The 17,178-nt window shown below is 41.3% G+C and overlaps 1 protein-coding gene across 1 annotated transcript; it reads left to right on the top strand.

Moving 5' to 3' along the window:
- The first annotated feature begins 1,499 nt into the window (after nt 1-1,499).
- Nucleotides 1,500-15,648, top strand: hint1 (histidine triad nucleotide binding protein 1). The gene is made up of 3 exons (XM_078396961.1): nt 1,500-1,680; nt 12,629-12,733; nt 15,330-15,648. Exons 1-3 carry the CDS (start codon nt 1,594-1,596, stop codon nt 15,492-15,494), a joined length of 357 nt encoding a protein of 118 aa, XP_078253087.1. The 5' UTR covers nt 1,500-1,593; the 3' UTR covers nt 15,495-15,648.
- The last annotated feature ends 1,530 nt before the right edge of the window (nt 15,649-17,178 follow it).

The raw sequence follows: 17,178 nt of genomic DNA, 5'->3' as shown, positions 1-17,178 counted from the left end.
TAACCAACCTCTGAAAGCACTTCATCATCATGGACATTAGTGCACTGGTCAGTAGTCATTGAGACATGTCACCTTACTCTTCTTTCCTATAACATGGTGCCCAAAACTGAACACAATATTCTAAATGTGGTCTCACCAACATCTTATGCAATTGCAACATGACCTCCCAACTTCTGACAGATGATACTCAATACTCTGACAGATGAAGGCCAATGTGCCAAAAGCCTATCTACTTGTCATGCCGTGATGCCACTTTTAATGAACTATGTACCTGTACTCCTAGATATCTCTCTGCTCTACAGCACTGCCCAGAGCCCTACCGTTCATTGTGTACGTCCTGCCCATGTTAGTGTTCACAAAATGCAACACCTCACATTTCACTGTATTAAATTGGATCAACCATTCCTCAGCCCACCGGCCCAACCTATCAAGATGCTGCTGCAATTTTTGCCAACCATCTTCACTATCTACAATACCACCCACTTTTGTGTCATCTGCGAACTTGTTAATCATGCCATGTACGTTCTCATCCAAATCATGGATATAGATGACAAACAGCGATGGGCCAAGCACCAAACCCTGAGGCACAGCACCACGGTACTGGCTCAAAGGGCGAATTGGCCACCTCCTCCACCTATTTTTGTTTTCTATGTCAGGGCTCCAGTCCTAAAACCAACCTTCCACCATCGCCCTCTGCTTCCTTCCATGCAGCCAATTATCTATTCAATGATAATTTTGGTTTTAAAATGCATACAAATTATGAGATTGTAGTAACATTTCAACACAGCATAGAAAAACACCTGCAACTGGCCTTTGTAGCCAGCTGCAGCTGGGACTGTAGAATGGCACCAAAATTGTGATTCTTGCATATGAACTGGGCTGTACTGTACATTCTGTACTAGCTGGGGGCATGGGTTTCATGTATGGTGATAGTCTTGCTGAATTGTATGCAAAAAAACTCTACCTTGGAACACGTTATAATAAAACCATTGCACCACATCCAATCAAACACATTAATGGTAAAAAACATAGCATGTTGGCAATTTGCCCTGAATACAAAATCCAGGATTTTTTGTAATTTCTGGCGGTTGAATTCTCTGGTGTATGTAGCAGGTACACGAAAAATAGAGAGAAAAAAACATACTCGCCATTAAAATCAATGTTACATGCACCCACCAAAAAAAGCAAGTTTAAATTAAGCCAGTTTGGGAACTGAATCAATGATCACAAAAAAGGTTGCAAGGAAAAAATGGGAGTAAAAAATCATGTTGCAAATGTGCACAATATCGCGAGGACTCAATAAATAGATTTCAACATCGGCAGTCATTGAAATCTTGAACCTGAGCTGGAACTTGCTCTAGAACTTGCATGATTATTGTCACCGCCCAAACGGCAGCCCCTGCAGCAAGGCTGCAAACAGCAGTCAATCACCGCACCGCCGCCTCTCTGCACCAATGGGATGGTCGGGTTGTGATGACTGACAGCTCCTCAGGGGCGGGAGGGGGCGGGGCTGAGCTGTGAGCTGTGAGCGCAGCGCCGGGGTTTGCGGCCGAAGAACAAACGAGAGAGGAGCCGACCCGATCTGACCCGACCATGGCCGGCAAAGCTGGTGGTGACACTATCTTTGGCAAAATCATCCGCAAAGAAATCGATTGCGATTTCATCCACGAAGACGACAAGGTAAAGGAGTGAACGTGAAGCCCGAGGCTGCTGAGCAGCTGCTGCTGTTGCCACCCTCTCCCCTCCCCCCGGCGCCAGGCGCCTTCCCGGGCTCACTCTGCCAACTGGGCTCACAACCTGCTGGGAACGTGGGCAGAGCACGGCAGGGCAGGGCAGGGCAGGGCAGGGATTCCCGCTATCACCGCACCGTCTCATGTTGCAGGGGTGGCTGCAAGCTTGCATTTATTCATTGCATTCGTATTTTGGAAGGATGAAAGTGTTGGAATGATCCAAGGCCGCTTCTTGGACTGCAAGGTTTCTGTAAATAAGAAAATAACTGCAGATGCTGGTACAAATCGATTTATGTTGCAGATGTAAATGTTGCAGATAGAGATGACAAACAGCTTAGAGTAGATCCGCTTCTTCGACTGCAAGGGTTTCTGTAAATGTTGCAGATGGGTACTAGAGTAGATGTCCGTGCTTGCTTTTTTAAATTTAAGAATCCTCCCTAGTTCGTGCTCTCTCTGTCATGATCGAGCATCACGTTTTGCATTTCGTTTGGAAAAGGCGGTTGCAACATCCCTGAAATTGTCAACACGCATTTTATTTCACTGTAATGATAGCAATTTAAACACAAATATCTATCTGGGCCGGGTGTATGACAGCAGTCTTTGGAGGCACCACGTGTGAGCTTCAAGTGTTATTGTTGCAAAAAAACAACCCCGCATGAAGCACTCAATCTCCACGTAACGTATCGATTTCAGTCTTCAGTCTGGGTCAAGAATGAGGAGCCTCTTCTGCGTTTCCGAGATGACCAAGGTGGGAATCGCATGCGGATTCTGTAGTCCCTGACTGTCACAGACGGGCTGGAGTAAATGAATAATGTTGGTCGTATTGTGTGTGCATCTTCCTGGGAACCCTTCGTTGTGCCCAAGCATCAGAGTGCTTGCATTGGGAATGTAACGTTAGACAAACATTGGACAGTACAGCATTGATGCGGGCAGGATTAGTACATATGTCGGGTTATGGGGGATGGGGGGGGGGATGCAGGAGAATGGGGTTGAGAGGGAAAGATAGATCAGCCATGATTGAATGGCGGAGTAGACTTGATGGGCCGAATGGCCTAATTCTGTTCCTATCTTCCTATCACTCATGAATTTATGAACTACAGCACGGAACAGATCCACAATGTCCGTGTCGAATATAATCCCAAAATAAATTAATCTCATCTGTTTGCACATGACCCTATTCTTTCATTCCCTGCATATCCATGTGCCTAACTAAAAGCTTCTTAAATGGCACTATCATATCTGTTTTCACCACCACATTCCAGGCACACACACCACCCTGTGTAAAAAATAAATCTCGCCCAGCACATCATCTTTAAACTTAGTCTCTCTCACTGTAAAGCTATGCCGTCTGGTCTTTGACATTTTCACTCTGGCAAAAAGGTTTTGACTGTCTACCCAATTTATGCTTCTCATAATTTTATATACTTCTATCGGGCCTCCTCTCAACTTCCAGCATTCACATGTAATGTGCCTGCTCATTAGAGATAGTGATAGTGGTTTGTCAATACTACCAGTGGATTTGGAGAACTTTACTGAAGGAATTCCTTTGGATCTTGATGAGTATAAGACGTAACTATATATAATGGCATTACAGGATTTAATTACTAATTGTTGAACATTAGCCCTTTCCTGCCTCCGGTCAGTTTCTGTTGAAACTATCATAGTTTTTGTAACTTTAGAATTCTTTGATACCATCTCACTACAATCTGCAAAATTGAGGTTGCCCAAACACTTTATACATGTTAGCACCTTAAGCAATCTCTTGCTCCCCCTCACCCATGATGGAATAAGGATGGAATTCCCTGTCCTTGCCTTTCACCTCAACAGCCTCCAAATCCAACACATCATCCTCTGACATTAATGCCACCTTCATCGTGATCCTACCACTTCACATCTTCCCATCCCCAGTCCTTTATGCCTTCTGCAACTTCTTGGCTCACTCATTCCTTACCACCTCCTCACCAGGTACTTTCTCCTGTAACTACAGGAGATATAACACATGTCCCAACACTGCCTCCCTCCAGGGACCACTGCAGTCCTTCCAAGTGAGACAGAGGTTCACGTGCACCTCCTCTAACCCTGTCAACTGCATTCAGTGTTCCCAATGTGGCCTCCTTTACATAGGTGAGACCATGCATAGACTTGGCGACCATTTCGCCCAACACCTCTTTAATCCTTATCTCACATTTTTTGTATTTTCATCTCTGACCATTTGCCATCCACCGGCCTATCCATCTCCTCACCTGTATCAACCTATCACTCACTTTGTCCTGCCCCACTTTTCTTCCAGCTTTCTTCCCACCCCAACCACAATCAGTCGAAAGAAGGGTCTGGACTCAAAACATCACCTATCCATGTCCTCCAGAGATGCTGCCTGACCCACTGAGTTACTCCAACACTCTCCTTTATTTTGTAAATAAGCACCTCCAGTTCCTTGTATCTCCTTTGCACAACCTCATCCTTTGTAAAGAATAGATCAAGCAAAGCCTCAGTTTTACTGTTCCTTTTGATCTCTAGTGAAACAATATCAATACCAAGTAGCACAATAAGCAATCTCCAGGCCTAAATACCTGGCCTCATTAACAATTATGCTGAAAATTTGATTTCATTATTCACAGTCATACTCAGCTACTAACAGTCTATAAGTGCTCGAAATCCTTCACTAAAGTTGTCTATTTAAATAATGTCCCAATCCCAAGCTTTTGATCACTTGCCCTAATATATGTTTTGATAGCTCCTGGGAGATGTTTACAGGTACCAAATATATTGAAGCTTTTCTCAAGCTTGCAAGAAATGGAAGGAGAACATCTTCAAGCCTGTTCTTTAATATGATCGGGTGATTATGCACTGGAACATCTAGATCCCCCTGTATTTTGCACACTTGCATTCTCTCTCCCTTTAAATCGTCTTTTATTTCTCTTACCAAAGAGCATGACCTTGCACTTTCTCACGTTAAACTCAATTTAGTCATAATGTTATACAGCACGTAAACTTGCTCTTCGGCCAAACTAGAATGATCAGCCATGATCACATTGAATGGCGGTGCTGGCTCGAGGGGCCGAATGGCCTACTCCTGCACCTATTGTCTAGTCTATGCTGGCCAAGTTGCCTCATCAAAGCTAGTCCCATTTGCCTGTAGGTGGCTGATATCCATCTAAACTTTTCCTATCCATGTACCTGTTCAAGTGTCTTAAACTAACAGTTAAGTTTTAGTTTATTGACACAGTATGATATTTACTTTGTACATAGAATTTGGATAATTGTTTATAAACCGTATATATGTATGTTTGAGTGTGCATATATGTGTATATATGTATGGCATATGCATATTAGCAATGTCTTCAATAGAGTAGATTGATGCAAAACATTTATTTGTTTGCTGTTATTACTTCACCAGCCTTTACTCAGCATTTATATTGACTGCCCTCTTCCTATTTGTATATCTGTAGCAACTTTTAGACAACGTTAGACAAACATTGGACAGTACAGCATTGATGCGGGCAGGATTAGTACATATGTCGGGTTATGGGGGGGGGGATGCAGGAGAATGGGGTTGAGAGGGAAAGATAGATCAGCCATGATTGAATGGCGGAGTAGACTTGATGGGCCGAATGGCCTAATTCTGTTCCTATCTTCCTATCACTCATGAATTTATGAACTACAGCACGGAACAGATCCACAATGTCCGTGTCGAATATAATCCCAAAATAAATTAATCTCATCTGTTTGCACATGACCCTATTCTTTCATTCCCTGCATATCCATGTGCCTAACTAAAAGCTTCTTAAATGGCACTATCATATCTGTTTTCACCACCACATTCCAGGCACACACACCACCCTATGTAAAAAATAAATCTCGCCCAGCACATCATCTTTAAACTTAGTCTCTCTCACTGTAAAGCTATGCCGTCTGGTCTTTGACATTTTCACTCTGGCAAAAAGGTTTTGACTGTCTACCCAATTTATGCTTCTCATAATTTTATATACTTCTATCGGGCCTCCTCTCAACTTCCAGCATTCACATGTAATGTGCCTGCTCATTAGAGATAGTGATAGTGGTTTGTCAATACTACCAGTGGATTTGGAGAACTTTACTGAAGGAATTCCTTTGGATCTTGATGAGTATAAGACGTAACTATATATAATGGCATTACAGGATTTAATTACTAATTGTTGAACATTAGCCCTTTCCTGCCTCCGGTCAGTTTCTGTTGAAGCTATCATAGTTTTTGTAACTTTAGAATTCTTTGATACCATCTCACTACAATCTGCAAAATTGAGGTTGCCCAAACACTTTATACATGTTAGCACCTTAAGCAATCTCTTGCTCCCCCTCACCCATGATGGAATAAGGATGGAATTCCCTGTCCTTGCCTTTCACCTCAACAGCCTCCAAATCCAACACATCATCCTCTGACATTAATGCCACCTTCATCGTGATCCTACCACTTCACATCTTCCCATCCCCAGTCCTTTATGCCTTCTGCAACTTCTTGGCTCACTCATTCCTTACCACCTCCTCACCAGGTACTTTCTCCTGTAACTACAGGAGATATAACACATGTCCCAACACTGCCTCCCTCCAGGGACCACTGCAGTCCTTCCAAGTGAGACAGAGGTTCACGTGCACCTCCTCTAACCCTGTCAACTGCATTCAGTGTTCCCAATGTGGCCTCCTTTACATAGGTGAGACCATGCATAGACTTGGCGACCATTTCGCCCAACACCTCTTTAATCCTTATCTCACATTTTTTGTATTTTCATCTCTGACCATTTGCCATCCACCGGCCTATCCATCTCCTCACCTGTATCAACCTATCACTCACTTTGTCCTGCCCCACTTTTCTTCCAGCTTTCTTCCCACCCCAACCACAATCAGTCGAAAGAAGGGTCTGGACTCAAAACATCACCTATCCATGTCCTCCAGAGATGCTGCCTGACCCACTGAGTTACTCCAACACTCTCCTTTATTTTGTAAATAAGCACCTCCAGTTCCTTGTATCTCCTTTGCACAACCTCATCCTTTGTAAAGAATAGATCAAGCAAAGCCTCAGTTTTACTGTTCCTTTTGATCTCTAGTGAAACAATATCAATACCAAGTAGCACAATAAGCAATCTCCAGGCCTAAATACCTGGCCTCATTAACAATTATGCTGAAAATTTGATTTCATTATTCACAGTCATACTCAGCTACTAACAGTCTATAAGTGCTCGAAATCCTTCACTAAATTTGTCTATTTAAATAATGTCCCAATCCCAAGCTTTTGATCACTTGCCCTAATATATGTTTTGATAGCTCCTGGGAGATGTTTACAGGTACTAAATATATTGAAGCTTTTCTCAAGCTTGCAAGAAATGGAAGGAGAACATCTTCAAGCCTGTTCTTTAATATGATCGGGTGATTATGCACTGGAACATCTAGATCCCCCTGTATTTTGCACACTTGCATTCTCTCTCCCTTTAAATCGTCTTTTATTTCTCTTACCAAAGAGCATGACCTTGCACTTTCTCACGTTAAACTCAATTTAGTCATAATGTTATACAGCACGTAAACTTGCTCTTCGGCCAAACTAGAATGATCAGCCATGATCACATTGAATGGCGGTGCTGGCTCGAGGGGCCGAATGGCCTACTCCTGCACCTATTGTCTAGTCTATGCTGGCCAAGTTGCCTCATCAAAGCTAGTCCCATTTGCCTGTAGGTGGCTGATATCCATCTAAACTTTTCCTATCCATGTACCTGTTCAAGTGTCTTAAACTAACAGTTAAGTTTTAGTTTATTGACACAGTGTGATATTTACTTTGTACATAGAATTTGGATAATTGTTTATAAACCGTATATATGTATGTTTGAGTGTGTGCATATATGTGTATATATGTATGGCATATGCATGGATATATGTATGTATGTATGTAGATGAGATAAATTTTGTGAATTAATTGATGAGTAGCAGAGAAGGGGTAAGAATAAATAGGTGTATACTTCCTACTCCTTTTCAAACATGTAAGATTTAATTTGTATTGTTTATGAGAATTTATTCATTGAGTCGTGTATAGGTTTATTATTCATTTCATTTTTTTGTTATTTTGTTTTTTAATCTTTTTTTGTTTTAATGTTCGAAATAAAATACAAACAAACAAACAAACATTGTTATTGTACCTACCTCAACTACGTCCTCTGGCAGCTCATTCTATATACCCATCATGCTGAGTGAAAAAGTTGCCCCTCAGGTTCCTTTTAAACTTTCCCTTTCATCTTTAACCTATGTCCTCTGGTTCTTGATTCCTTTATCATGGTTAAAAGACTATTCACCCTATCAGTTCCCCTCATGATTTTGTATATCCCTATAAAATCACCCTTTAGCCTCCTGTTCTCCCAAAATAACATCCAAGCTTGCCCATTCTCTCCCTCTAGCTCAGTACCTTCAGTCCTGGCAACATCCTCATAAATCTTTTGCACACTCTTTACAGCTTAATTACATTCTTTTTGTAGCAGTGTTCAAAATTGAATATAATACTCCAAAGACATATACACCAATGTCTTGTACAACTGCTTGTCTTACCACTCACTCATATCCGCTTGCAGAATCCAGTATTCTTATCACAACATGCCCTTCCATATTTTCATATCCTTGGAAACCTGTATTTTGTTGCTTCTTCCAGGAATAACTGAACTACTGCAGTATTTCACTGATTACCTCCTAGTCTGAAAAGGACCCGTATTTTTCCCCAGCTCCTTTTTATGAGACAATTAGTTTTCAATCTGTTCTAATACACCTCCCCTGATAGTGTGGGCTTTTAATTTATGCAGCAGCCTTCTGTGTGGTACTTTGTCAAATGCCTTTTGTAGATTTTGATCTAAGTACACTATCTAAGTACAGCATCTATAAGTTCTTGTTTACAAACATACCCCGTTACAAGCTGAATGAATTGGACCAAATATTTCAAACATGATTTGCCTTTTATTAAATGGTTGACTAGGTTTAATTATATGCAGCTTTCCTACACGATTAGCTATTGTCTCTTTGATTATTGACTCGAGTGTCTTGCCAATAATTGCTGTTAAATTAACTGTCCTCTAGTTCACTATCTTCTGGCTTTCTCTTTTTTTTTTGAGCAAGGGTGTCACAGAAGCTGTTTATCAATTTTCTGTTATCTTCATAGTTTAGTGAGTTATGAGCATGTTCAACCAATGGGTCCACTATCTCTACAGCCACTTGCTTCAAAACCCTACCTTGCAGTGCATCAGGTCCTGACAACCTAGCAGTTTTTAGTCCTCTGAGTTTCTTTAATATTTTATACTTTGCAATTTGGATGTTTGTATGTTTTACCACGTTATTTAAAATTAGCCCACATTATACCTTGTGGATATTAGCAATGTCTTCAATAGAGTAGATTGATGCAAAACATTTATTTGTTTGCTGTTATTACTTCACCAGCCTTTACTCAGCATTTATATTGACTGCCCTCTTCCTATTTGTATATCTGTAGCAACTTTTATAGCTTGTTTTTGTACTACAAGCAAGTGTTCTCTCAAAATTAAATTTCTCTCATATTAGCATTTTTGGCTTCAGCTGCTAGATCCTAAAAAAGTTTGCGTTGTCTGGTCTACTATTGATTGGCTTTGCCATTTTGTATATCCTAGTTTACAATTTAACATAATTCTTTATCTCCTCTGATAACTGGGGATTGGTTCTTCTTTCTCATTGAATCCCTCTTTGTTTAATAGGGATAACATCTTGCTGAGCATTATAGACCAGCTGCTTGAATATGTACCATTGTTCCTCTACTGAGCTAACTCTTATTCACCTGGACCACACTGGACCACACCTCTGTCATCTATCTTATATTACTAAAACTCTTTGTTTGTCTGTTTTATTAATTGTATATTTTTTGAGGCGTGACACGGCCAAAACGGTACACGATAGCGCAACAATTTTAGGCCCACCTTAATCACCATTGTCCTGGGGGTGGAATAAATGTCATATTTTTTAAAAATCACCATTTCTCAAATAGCCCAACACTTGTAGGTAGGCTCCATAATGTACTGCTCAAAAAATCCCAGATACATCCTGCATGTTTTCCTCAATGATACGTTTGTTAGTTTGGTTTGTCCAATCAATATGTAGATTAAAATCTCCCATGAAAAACAAATGTTGTAATTCTAGAACCTCCTTCCTCAGAATAACAAGGAAATGGCGGAAGAGTTGATCAGGTACTTTGGATCTGTCTTCACTAAGGAAGACACAAGCAATCCCCCAGATGTACTAGTGGCAGAGGATCAAGGGAACCGAACTGAAATAAATTTGCATTAGGCGAGAAATAGTATTGGGTAGACTGATGGGACTGAAGGCTGATAAATCCCCAGGCCCTGATGGTCTGCATCCCAGGGTACCCAAGGAGGTGGCTCAAGAAATCGTGATCATTTTCCAATATTCAATAGTTTCAGGATCAGTTCCTGTGGATTGGAGGGTAGCTAATGTTATCCCACTTTTCAAGAAAGGAACGAGAGAGAAAATGGGGAATTATAGACCAGTTAGCCTGACATCGATGATGAGGAAGATGCTGGAGTCAATTATTAAAGAGGTAATAACGGCGCATTTGGATAGCGGTAAAAGAATTGGTCCAAGTCAACATGGATTTATGAAGGGGAAATCCTGCTTGACTAATCTTTTGGATTTTTTTGAGGATGTAACAAGTAAAATGGATGAAGAAGAGCCAGTGGATGTAGTGTATCTTGACTTTCAGAAAGCCTTTGATAAGGTACCACACAGGAGGTTGGTGAGCAAAATTAGAGCACATGGTATTGGGGGTAGTGATTGACATGAATAGAGAATTGGTTGGCAGATAGGAAGCAAAGAATAGGAATAAACGGGTCCTTTTCAGAATGGCAGGCAGTGGTGAGTGGAGTGCCGCAAGGCTCGGTGCTGGGGCCGCAACTATTTACAATATATGTTAATGATTTGTATGATGGAATTAGAAGTAACACTAGCAAGTTTGCAGATGACACAAAGCTGGGTGGCAGTGTGAACTGTGAAGAGGATGTTAGGAGGTTGCAGGGTAACTTGGACAGGTTGAGTGAGTGGGCAGATGCATGGCAGATGTAGTATAATGTAGATAAATGTGAGGTTATCCACTTTGGTGGCAAAAATAAGGAGACAGATTATTATCTCAATGGCGTCAGATTAGGTAAGGGGGAAGTGCAACGAGTATCCTTGTACACCAGTCACTGAAAGTAAGCATGTAGGTATAGCAGGCAGTGAAGAAAGCAAATGGCATGTTGGCCTTCATAATGAGAGGATTTGAGTACAGGTTCAAAGAAGTCCTGCAGTTGTATAGGGCCCTGGTGAGACCACATCTGGAGTATTGTGTGCAGTTTTGGTCTCCTAATTTGAGGAAGGATGTCCTTGCTATTGAGGCAGTGCAGCGTAAGTTCACGAGGTTAATCCCTGGGATGGAGGGACTCGTTTGAGGAATGATTGGAAAGACTGGGCTTGTATTCACTGGAGTTTAGAAGGATGAGAGGGGATCTTATAGAGACGTATAAAATTATAAAAGGACAAGATAAGCTAGATGCAGGAAAAATGTTCCCAATGTTGGGGGAGTCCAGAACCAGGGGACACAGTCTAAGAATAAAGGGGAGGCCATTTAAAACTGAGGTGAGAAGAAACTTTTTCACCCAGGGAGTTGTGAATTTGTGGAATTCTCTGCCACAGAAGGCAGTGGAGGCCAATTCACTGGATGGGTTTAAAAGAGAGTTAGATAGAGCTCTAGGGGCTAGTGGAATCAAGAGATCTGGGGAGAAGGCAGGCACAGGTTACTGATTGTAGATGATCAGCCATGATCACAATGAATGGTGGTGCTGGCTGGAAGTGCCGAATGACCTCCTCCTACATCTATTTTCTATGTTTCTATGTTTCTAATACATTGCATTTTTTTAAAATTAACATTTTGTTCAACATTTAATCTTGTGCATTAATTCCATACGTTTTGTTCCAATCTATATTTTGCCTTGCATAAAATGTTTAAAAGGTTTTTTAAAAAATTGGTGTTTATGCTTTTTAATTTAAAGTTCTTTAGTTTGAGTGGCTGTTCTGCAGCTTCTGTAGTTGGCAACCAGTCTGTAGTTAGCACCAAAATGCAACACGTTATAAAATGACAAATTACTCCACAGAGCACGCGCCAAACAGCTTTCTTCAAGATGAATAGCAGGTATTGCCTCTTGTTCATTGACTGAATAGTCCACATAAAAGTCCTTACTTTTCACTAGCCTGACTCAAGAAACTTGGTGTTTTTTTAAAGTGGTTTTACCCAATCAGAAAAAGACTGATTTGTTTTCTTTCTGAGGTAATTTAAAGCTGCATGCAGATTTGTTTAACTTTTCAAATTACTGAGGCTGATGAATTCAAATGCACTTTGTATTTTCATAAGTAATATTACTAACATTTATTTAGGAGAGATTTGCTGTTTGTTAGGCTTTTGCATAAACCAGCCTGTTAGTATTTTCCTTTCTAGAACTGACCTTTTTTGAGTCAGTAATCATCAAATGTTGAAATTACTTGTGTACCCAAGTGCAACAAAATCCTCATTAGTGGAAAGAGAAATCATTATCATTTCAACAGGACTAACTATCCCCACAACCATCAGGCAATATTAAACACTACAACCTCCAAACGAGCTCCGAACTACATAGACTTGGGGGCATTGTTTTTGTCTTTACACTATTTTTGGTTGTTTTTTTAATATATACTAATTCTTTTTATGTTGTTTATTATAGTATTCACAGAGTACTATGTTTACATATCTGTTGTGCTGTTGCAAGTAAGGTTTAATTGTTCCATTTAGGGACATGGACAATAAAACACTTTTGACTCTTAAATGGATAATGTTTTCACAGTGTGTTGTCTTCAATGATATTGCACCACAAGCTCCAATACATTTTCTAGTGGTTCCCAAGAAGCCTATATCCCACTTATCTAAAGTGGGAGATTCCGATGCAGAGGTGAGTGATTTTTAATTTATAACTTGAAAATAAAGCAGTTATGAGCTTGAGATGTAGAAACTCGTTGAGACATGTTTTGATGTGACAGTATTGAGATGGAAACAAAGCTGTGGATAGATGATATTTCAGAACTAGGCATTTTTATACATCTGATTTATACACCTAAACTCCCTTAGTAAAGATCTTGCACACGTTAGATTTGCACCTATACTTAGGTGCAATGTGTTACAAGGCTTGGGCAAGATAGGACTCAGCTGAGTGGAGAGGGCGTGTCGATTGCCGGATATCACGGATCGGTGTCCGGGTCGGTGAAGCGGCTGATGGAGCCTACGGCTGGGGCCCGGGTCAACACCAGGGAGGCGTGAAGTGGGGTGTCGACAGTGGCGAGGCCTCGATGGAGACAGTGAAGTCTCACAAGGATGCCTTGGAGGTGTGAAGCCTCGCGGTGGTGGCGGTGGAGAACAATGGTGGTCCCAGCGTCGGGGGACTGCTGTGAGGGAGGGGGGAAGAACACTGGACAATTGGGGAGGGGAGGAGAACAAAGGACAATGGGGACCCGGCATGGGGGGAAAAACAAAAGGAGGAGCCGGCGTGCTTTGTAACTTTGTCAGCGCCTTAGGTGGCCGCTATTTGTATACATTGGGTATGCAGCAAAGAATCTCACTGCCTAGTCACATGTGACAAAGTTTTCCACAATCATACCCAAGCACAAGGGTGCAATGATTGTAGTGTAAGAAAAGTAGATTTTACTGAGGCAGTGCACAAAGAGTAGCCATGTTTCCAGTGCCGTCTTGAATCCTACAAGTTTCAAAGTTAAGTTAACCCATGGCGGATGTATACTTCAGCATAATTTGTCCTTTTTTATTCCTTATCTCCAGGTATCCTTGCCTAACAGCCATTGTTCCATTATGGGACCTATAACAATAAAACACACTTGACTTTTGGTCTTACCCTGGGCTCGCCAGTTTTGTTTGATCCTTTGTGCAGACTGCATAGTTGCACAGCTGTTTTATTTATATAATGACTCCAGGTTTCACTCCGAAAGCTTTTCATTGTAACTTGAAACAAGTGACAACAATTGCTTACTTTGTGATTGTGCTTTTCTTCTGCATTTTCCATGAGGGGAAGCAATTTCTTTGTTTTCTCTATTGAAATGATTTATAATTGTTGGGTCAGTGTGAGCAGGTTGCTGAAGACAGGAGGGCACTGCAATGTTTTAAACTGCCTTTCTGCCCCAAATTGCTGAAATTAAGTGGTCCTACCATCCCAGAGAACTATGATTGCGGCAAGAGACAATATCTTTTCTATCTGCCAACTGGTGTAGAATGGGCCATGCGCAGCTCAGGACATTGCTGAAGCTAACTTGCAAATATGGCATCATGTCTGTCCTTGGGAAAAATTTGTGATTTTGATAGAAGGTTCGGAAAAGATGATCATTTTAAATACCGAGTGAATCACCCTGCAGCCTTCTAAATTGAAAGGTATACAGATAGAACTGAAGAGTCACTGAGCTGAAAAGTTAACTCACTGACCTGCTGGTTATTTTCCACACTTAGTATTCATTCCAGATTTCCAGCTTCTGCAGTTCTTTTTTGCAGCGTTAGATTTTTAGATTGATACTGATCCCCCTGAATCAAGCATTATATTACTGGAGAAAGCAGATGTGTTTTAAAAAATGAAGATGGTGATTCATCAGAATAGAAGTATGTTGGCTCTTAATACCTGTGGCCAATTGTTCAAGGCAAAATTAAGATCTGCTATCATTGTCATAAATTGTTGTTGTTGACACCATTCTCTTGCTGTCATCAATTGCTAATCTGCTGCAGATTTTAAAAAAAACTGTTTTTGATCGTCTGAAGAAGGGTCTCGACCCGAAGCGTCCCCCATTCCTTCTCTCCAGATATGCTGCCTGTCCCGCTGAGTTACTCCAGCGTTTGGTGTCTATCTTTAGTTCTTGATCATCTGTTGTTGGGCAGCATGGTGCGCTTCTGTTTTTACTAATTGTGTGAGGCGTTGTCGAATGCTTTGCGTAAAGGTTCTACGTAAATTTGTTGAGCCTTATCGTTCTAACATCTATCTGTACCCTTTCAAGAAAGGATTACAGTCTGAAAGTAGCATTCTACTTTAGGTGTGATCAGGAAGATCAAACAATGCCTTGAGGCCAACATCCATTTGAGCAATTTCTCGAGGCCCCTCTAGTTACAGATGGAAGCAGGGTATTTGGCCAGCCAAGTCCACACCTGTTCACACTCGTTCTATGTTATCCCAGTTTCTCATTCACTCCTAACATACTAGGGGCAATTTCACAGAGGACAATTATCTGCAAATCCACATGCCTTTGGGATGGGGAGGAAATGAAAGCACCCGGAAGAAGCCCATGTAGTCACCGGGAGAACGTGTAAACTTCACATAGACAGCACCCGAGGTTGGGATTGAACCTGGATCTCTCGCGCTGTGAGACAGCAGCTCCACCAGCTCTGTCACTGTGCAGCCCACTGTGTTTATTAGTAGCTGATAGTTGTTGCATCTGATCTGGTAAAAGTGATTTAGTAAATTTGTAAAACTACTTTCTATTTTTTCTTTGACTATTTTGCAGCTTCTTGGACACCTGATAATCGTTGCTAAAACATGTGCAGCAAAACTGGGCTTATCGAATGGCTACAGACTTGTTCTGAATGAAGGCCCGGATGGTGGGCAGTCCGTCTTCCATATTCACCTCCATGTATTTGGTGGGCGCCAAATGGAATGGCCACCTGGTTAATCGATACTGAACATTTACTTTGCCTGAGAAATGGTTCCTGGTTTCTGTTCAACAAAGAACATGGAAAACTGGAGTACCAATTTTGAGCTCCATTACCGTCTTACCAATGGATCGATTCCTCTCATGATCACAAAATAAAAACCTTTTGAAGGAATCTCTTTGCGTGCTTATCATTTATGCTGTTGCCTTACAAACTGCTCTTGTGCCACACATCACCCTGCATCTAGGATTGTCTTTGCTTTTGTGCAAGGAGCAAAAAAAAAATCAAATGGCTGGAGAAACTCAGCAAGTGGAGCAGCATCTGCAAAGGCAAAGGGAATGCTGATGTTTTGGACTGAGACCTTGCATTAGAACTGAGTGTAGAGGGGAGATAGCTGGTATAAGGGGCAGGGGTTATGGGGAGAAGGCAGGAGACTGGGTTTTAGGGGGAATAGTTAGATCAGCCATGATTTTGAATCAGACTTGATGGGCCAAATGGCCTCATTCTGCTTCTAACGTTTATGAACGTGAAAAAAGAGATGGAGCCTGGGAGATGATACAGTAAGTGGTGATGCATGAACTGCAGTGCTGAAATCTAAGAAAGTGATAAATGTTACCATTAAGAAATGGATGATGAACAAACAGATGGAACCATTTGGGGAAGGGATTAGGAGACCCAGTAGTTATAGTGTGTGGTGATGGGTATATGGAACCAGATGGAGGAGGGAAGAACCTGGGTGGATCAGACGGTGGGAGAAAAAGGTACAGGAAGTGTGGGTCATCTGAAATTGGAAAATTCAATGTTCTTGCCATTGGATTGTAGACTACCCAGGGAGAATATGGTATTGCTCCCGGACCACTGCAAATTTTACAATTTCAGATAACCAGGCCAAGTTCCCACAAACAGCATTGTGGCAATAAGGTCATAAGGAATAGGAATAGAATTAGGCCATTTGGCCCATCAAGTCTACGCCATTCAATCATGGCCGATCTATCTCCTAACCTCATTCTCCTGCCTTCTCCCCATAACCTCTGACACCCGTACCTGCTTTGATAATTTTGTGCGAGGAATAACTTAACTCAAACTATTGCTCCTTTCTGACACAGATGCATTTATTTGTCCCTTGTATGGAAGATAGACACAAAATGCTGGAGTAACTCAGTGGGTCAGGCAGTATCTCTGGAGAAAAGGAATAGGTGACTTCAGGTCGAGACTCAACTTTAGTCCATTGTATGGTGCATCTAAGGAACACATGCCTACATAATTCAGAATCCCCCATTGAGGTTCAAAGCAAGATCTTGTTTCTCCTACTGCGTGTGGTGCAGAGAAAATAACTATTTATACTCTCCCTGAGGAGGTCAAATGGAAACTCCTTCCTTGATTTGCAATAAGTTAACTATAACATTGCTGCTTAATTTTCTCCAGCTTCTGGGTATTTGTGCTGAATACTGGTATTTTGATATTAAAGCTGCTATCCCTTCAACTAACTGAATTTTCAGCTTCCACTAAAGCGTAGCTTCTGGCTAATACAAACTAGCTTTCACACATTTCAATTGATCTCTCATGCAGGAAAAGATTGGAGGTTTTATAGTAAGAAAGTCGGTAAGCTGGGTATTTCATATTTGAGGAGAAAACATAGTTGGGAAAAGAAAAGAGAGTTAGGTGCATTTGAGAACCGAAATAAATGTGAATGCAGAAAGAGTA

The sequence above is a fragment of the Rhinoraja longicauda genome, chromosome 3, assembly GCF_053455715.1.
Source record: "Rhinoraja longicauda isolate Sanriku21f chromosome 3, sRhiLon1.1, whole genome shotgun sequence".
Lineage (NCBI taxonomy): Eukaryota > Metazoa > Chordata > Chondrichthyes > Rajiformes > Arhynchobatidae > Rhinoraja > Rhinoraja longicauda.
This window is presented reverse-complemented; position numbering and strand designations above follow the sequence as displayed.

What these genes read in the sequence shown, in the direction of transcription:
- hint1 (XM_078396961.1), top strand. Translation starts at nt 1,594, where the DNA reads ATGGCCGGCAAAGCTGGTGGTGACACTATCTTTGGCAAAATCATCCGC. An exon ending in TCATCCACGAAGACGACAAG is followed by an intron (nt 1,681 to 12,628) that starts GTAAAGGAGTGA and finishes ATGTTTTCACAG; the next exon opens with TGTGTTGTCTTCAATGATAT. An exon ending in TGGGAGATTCCGATGCAGAG is followed by an intron (nt 12,734 to 15,329) that starts GTGAGTGATTTT and finishes ACTATTTTGCAG; the next exon opens with CTTCTTGGACACCTGATAAT.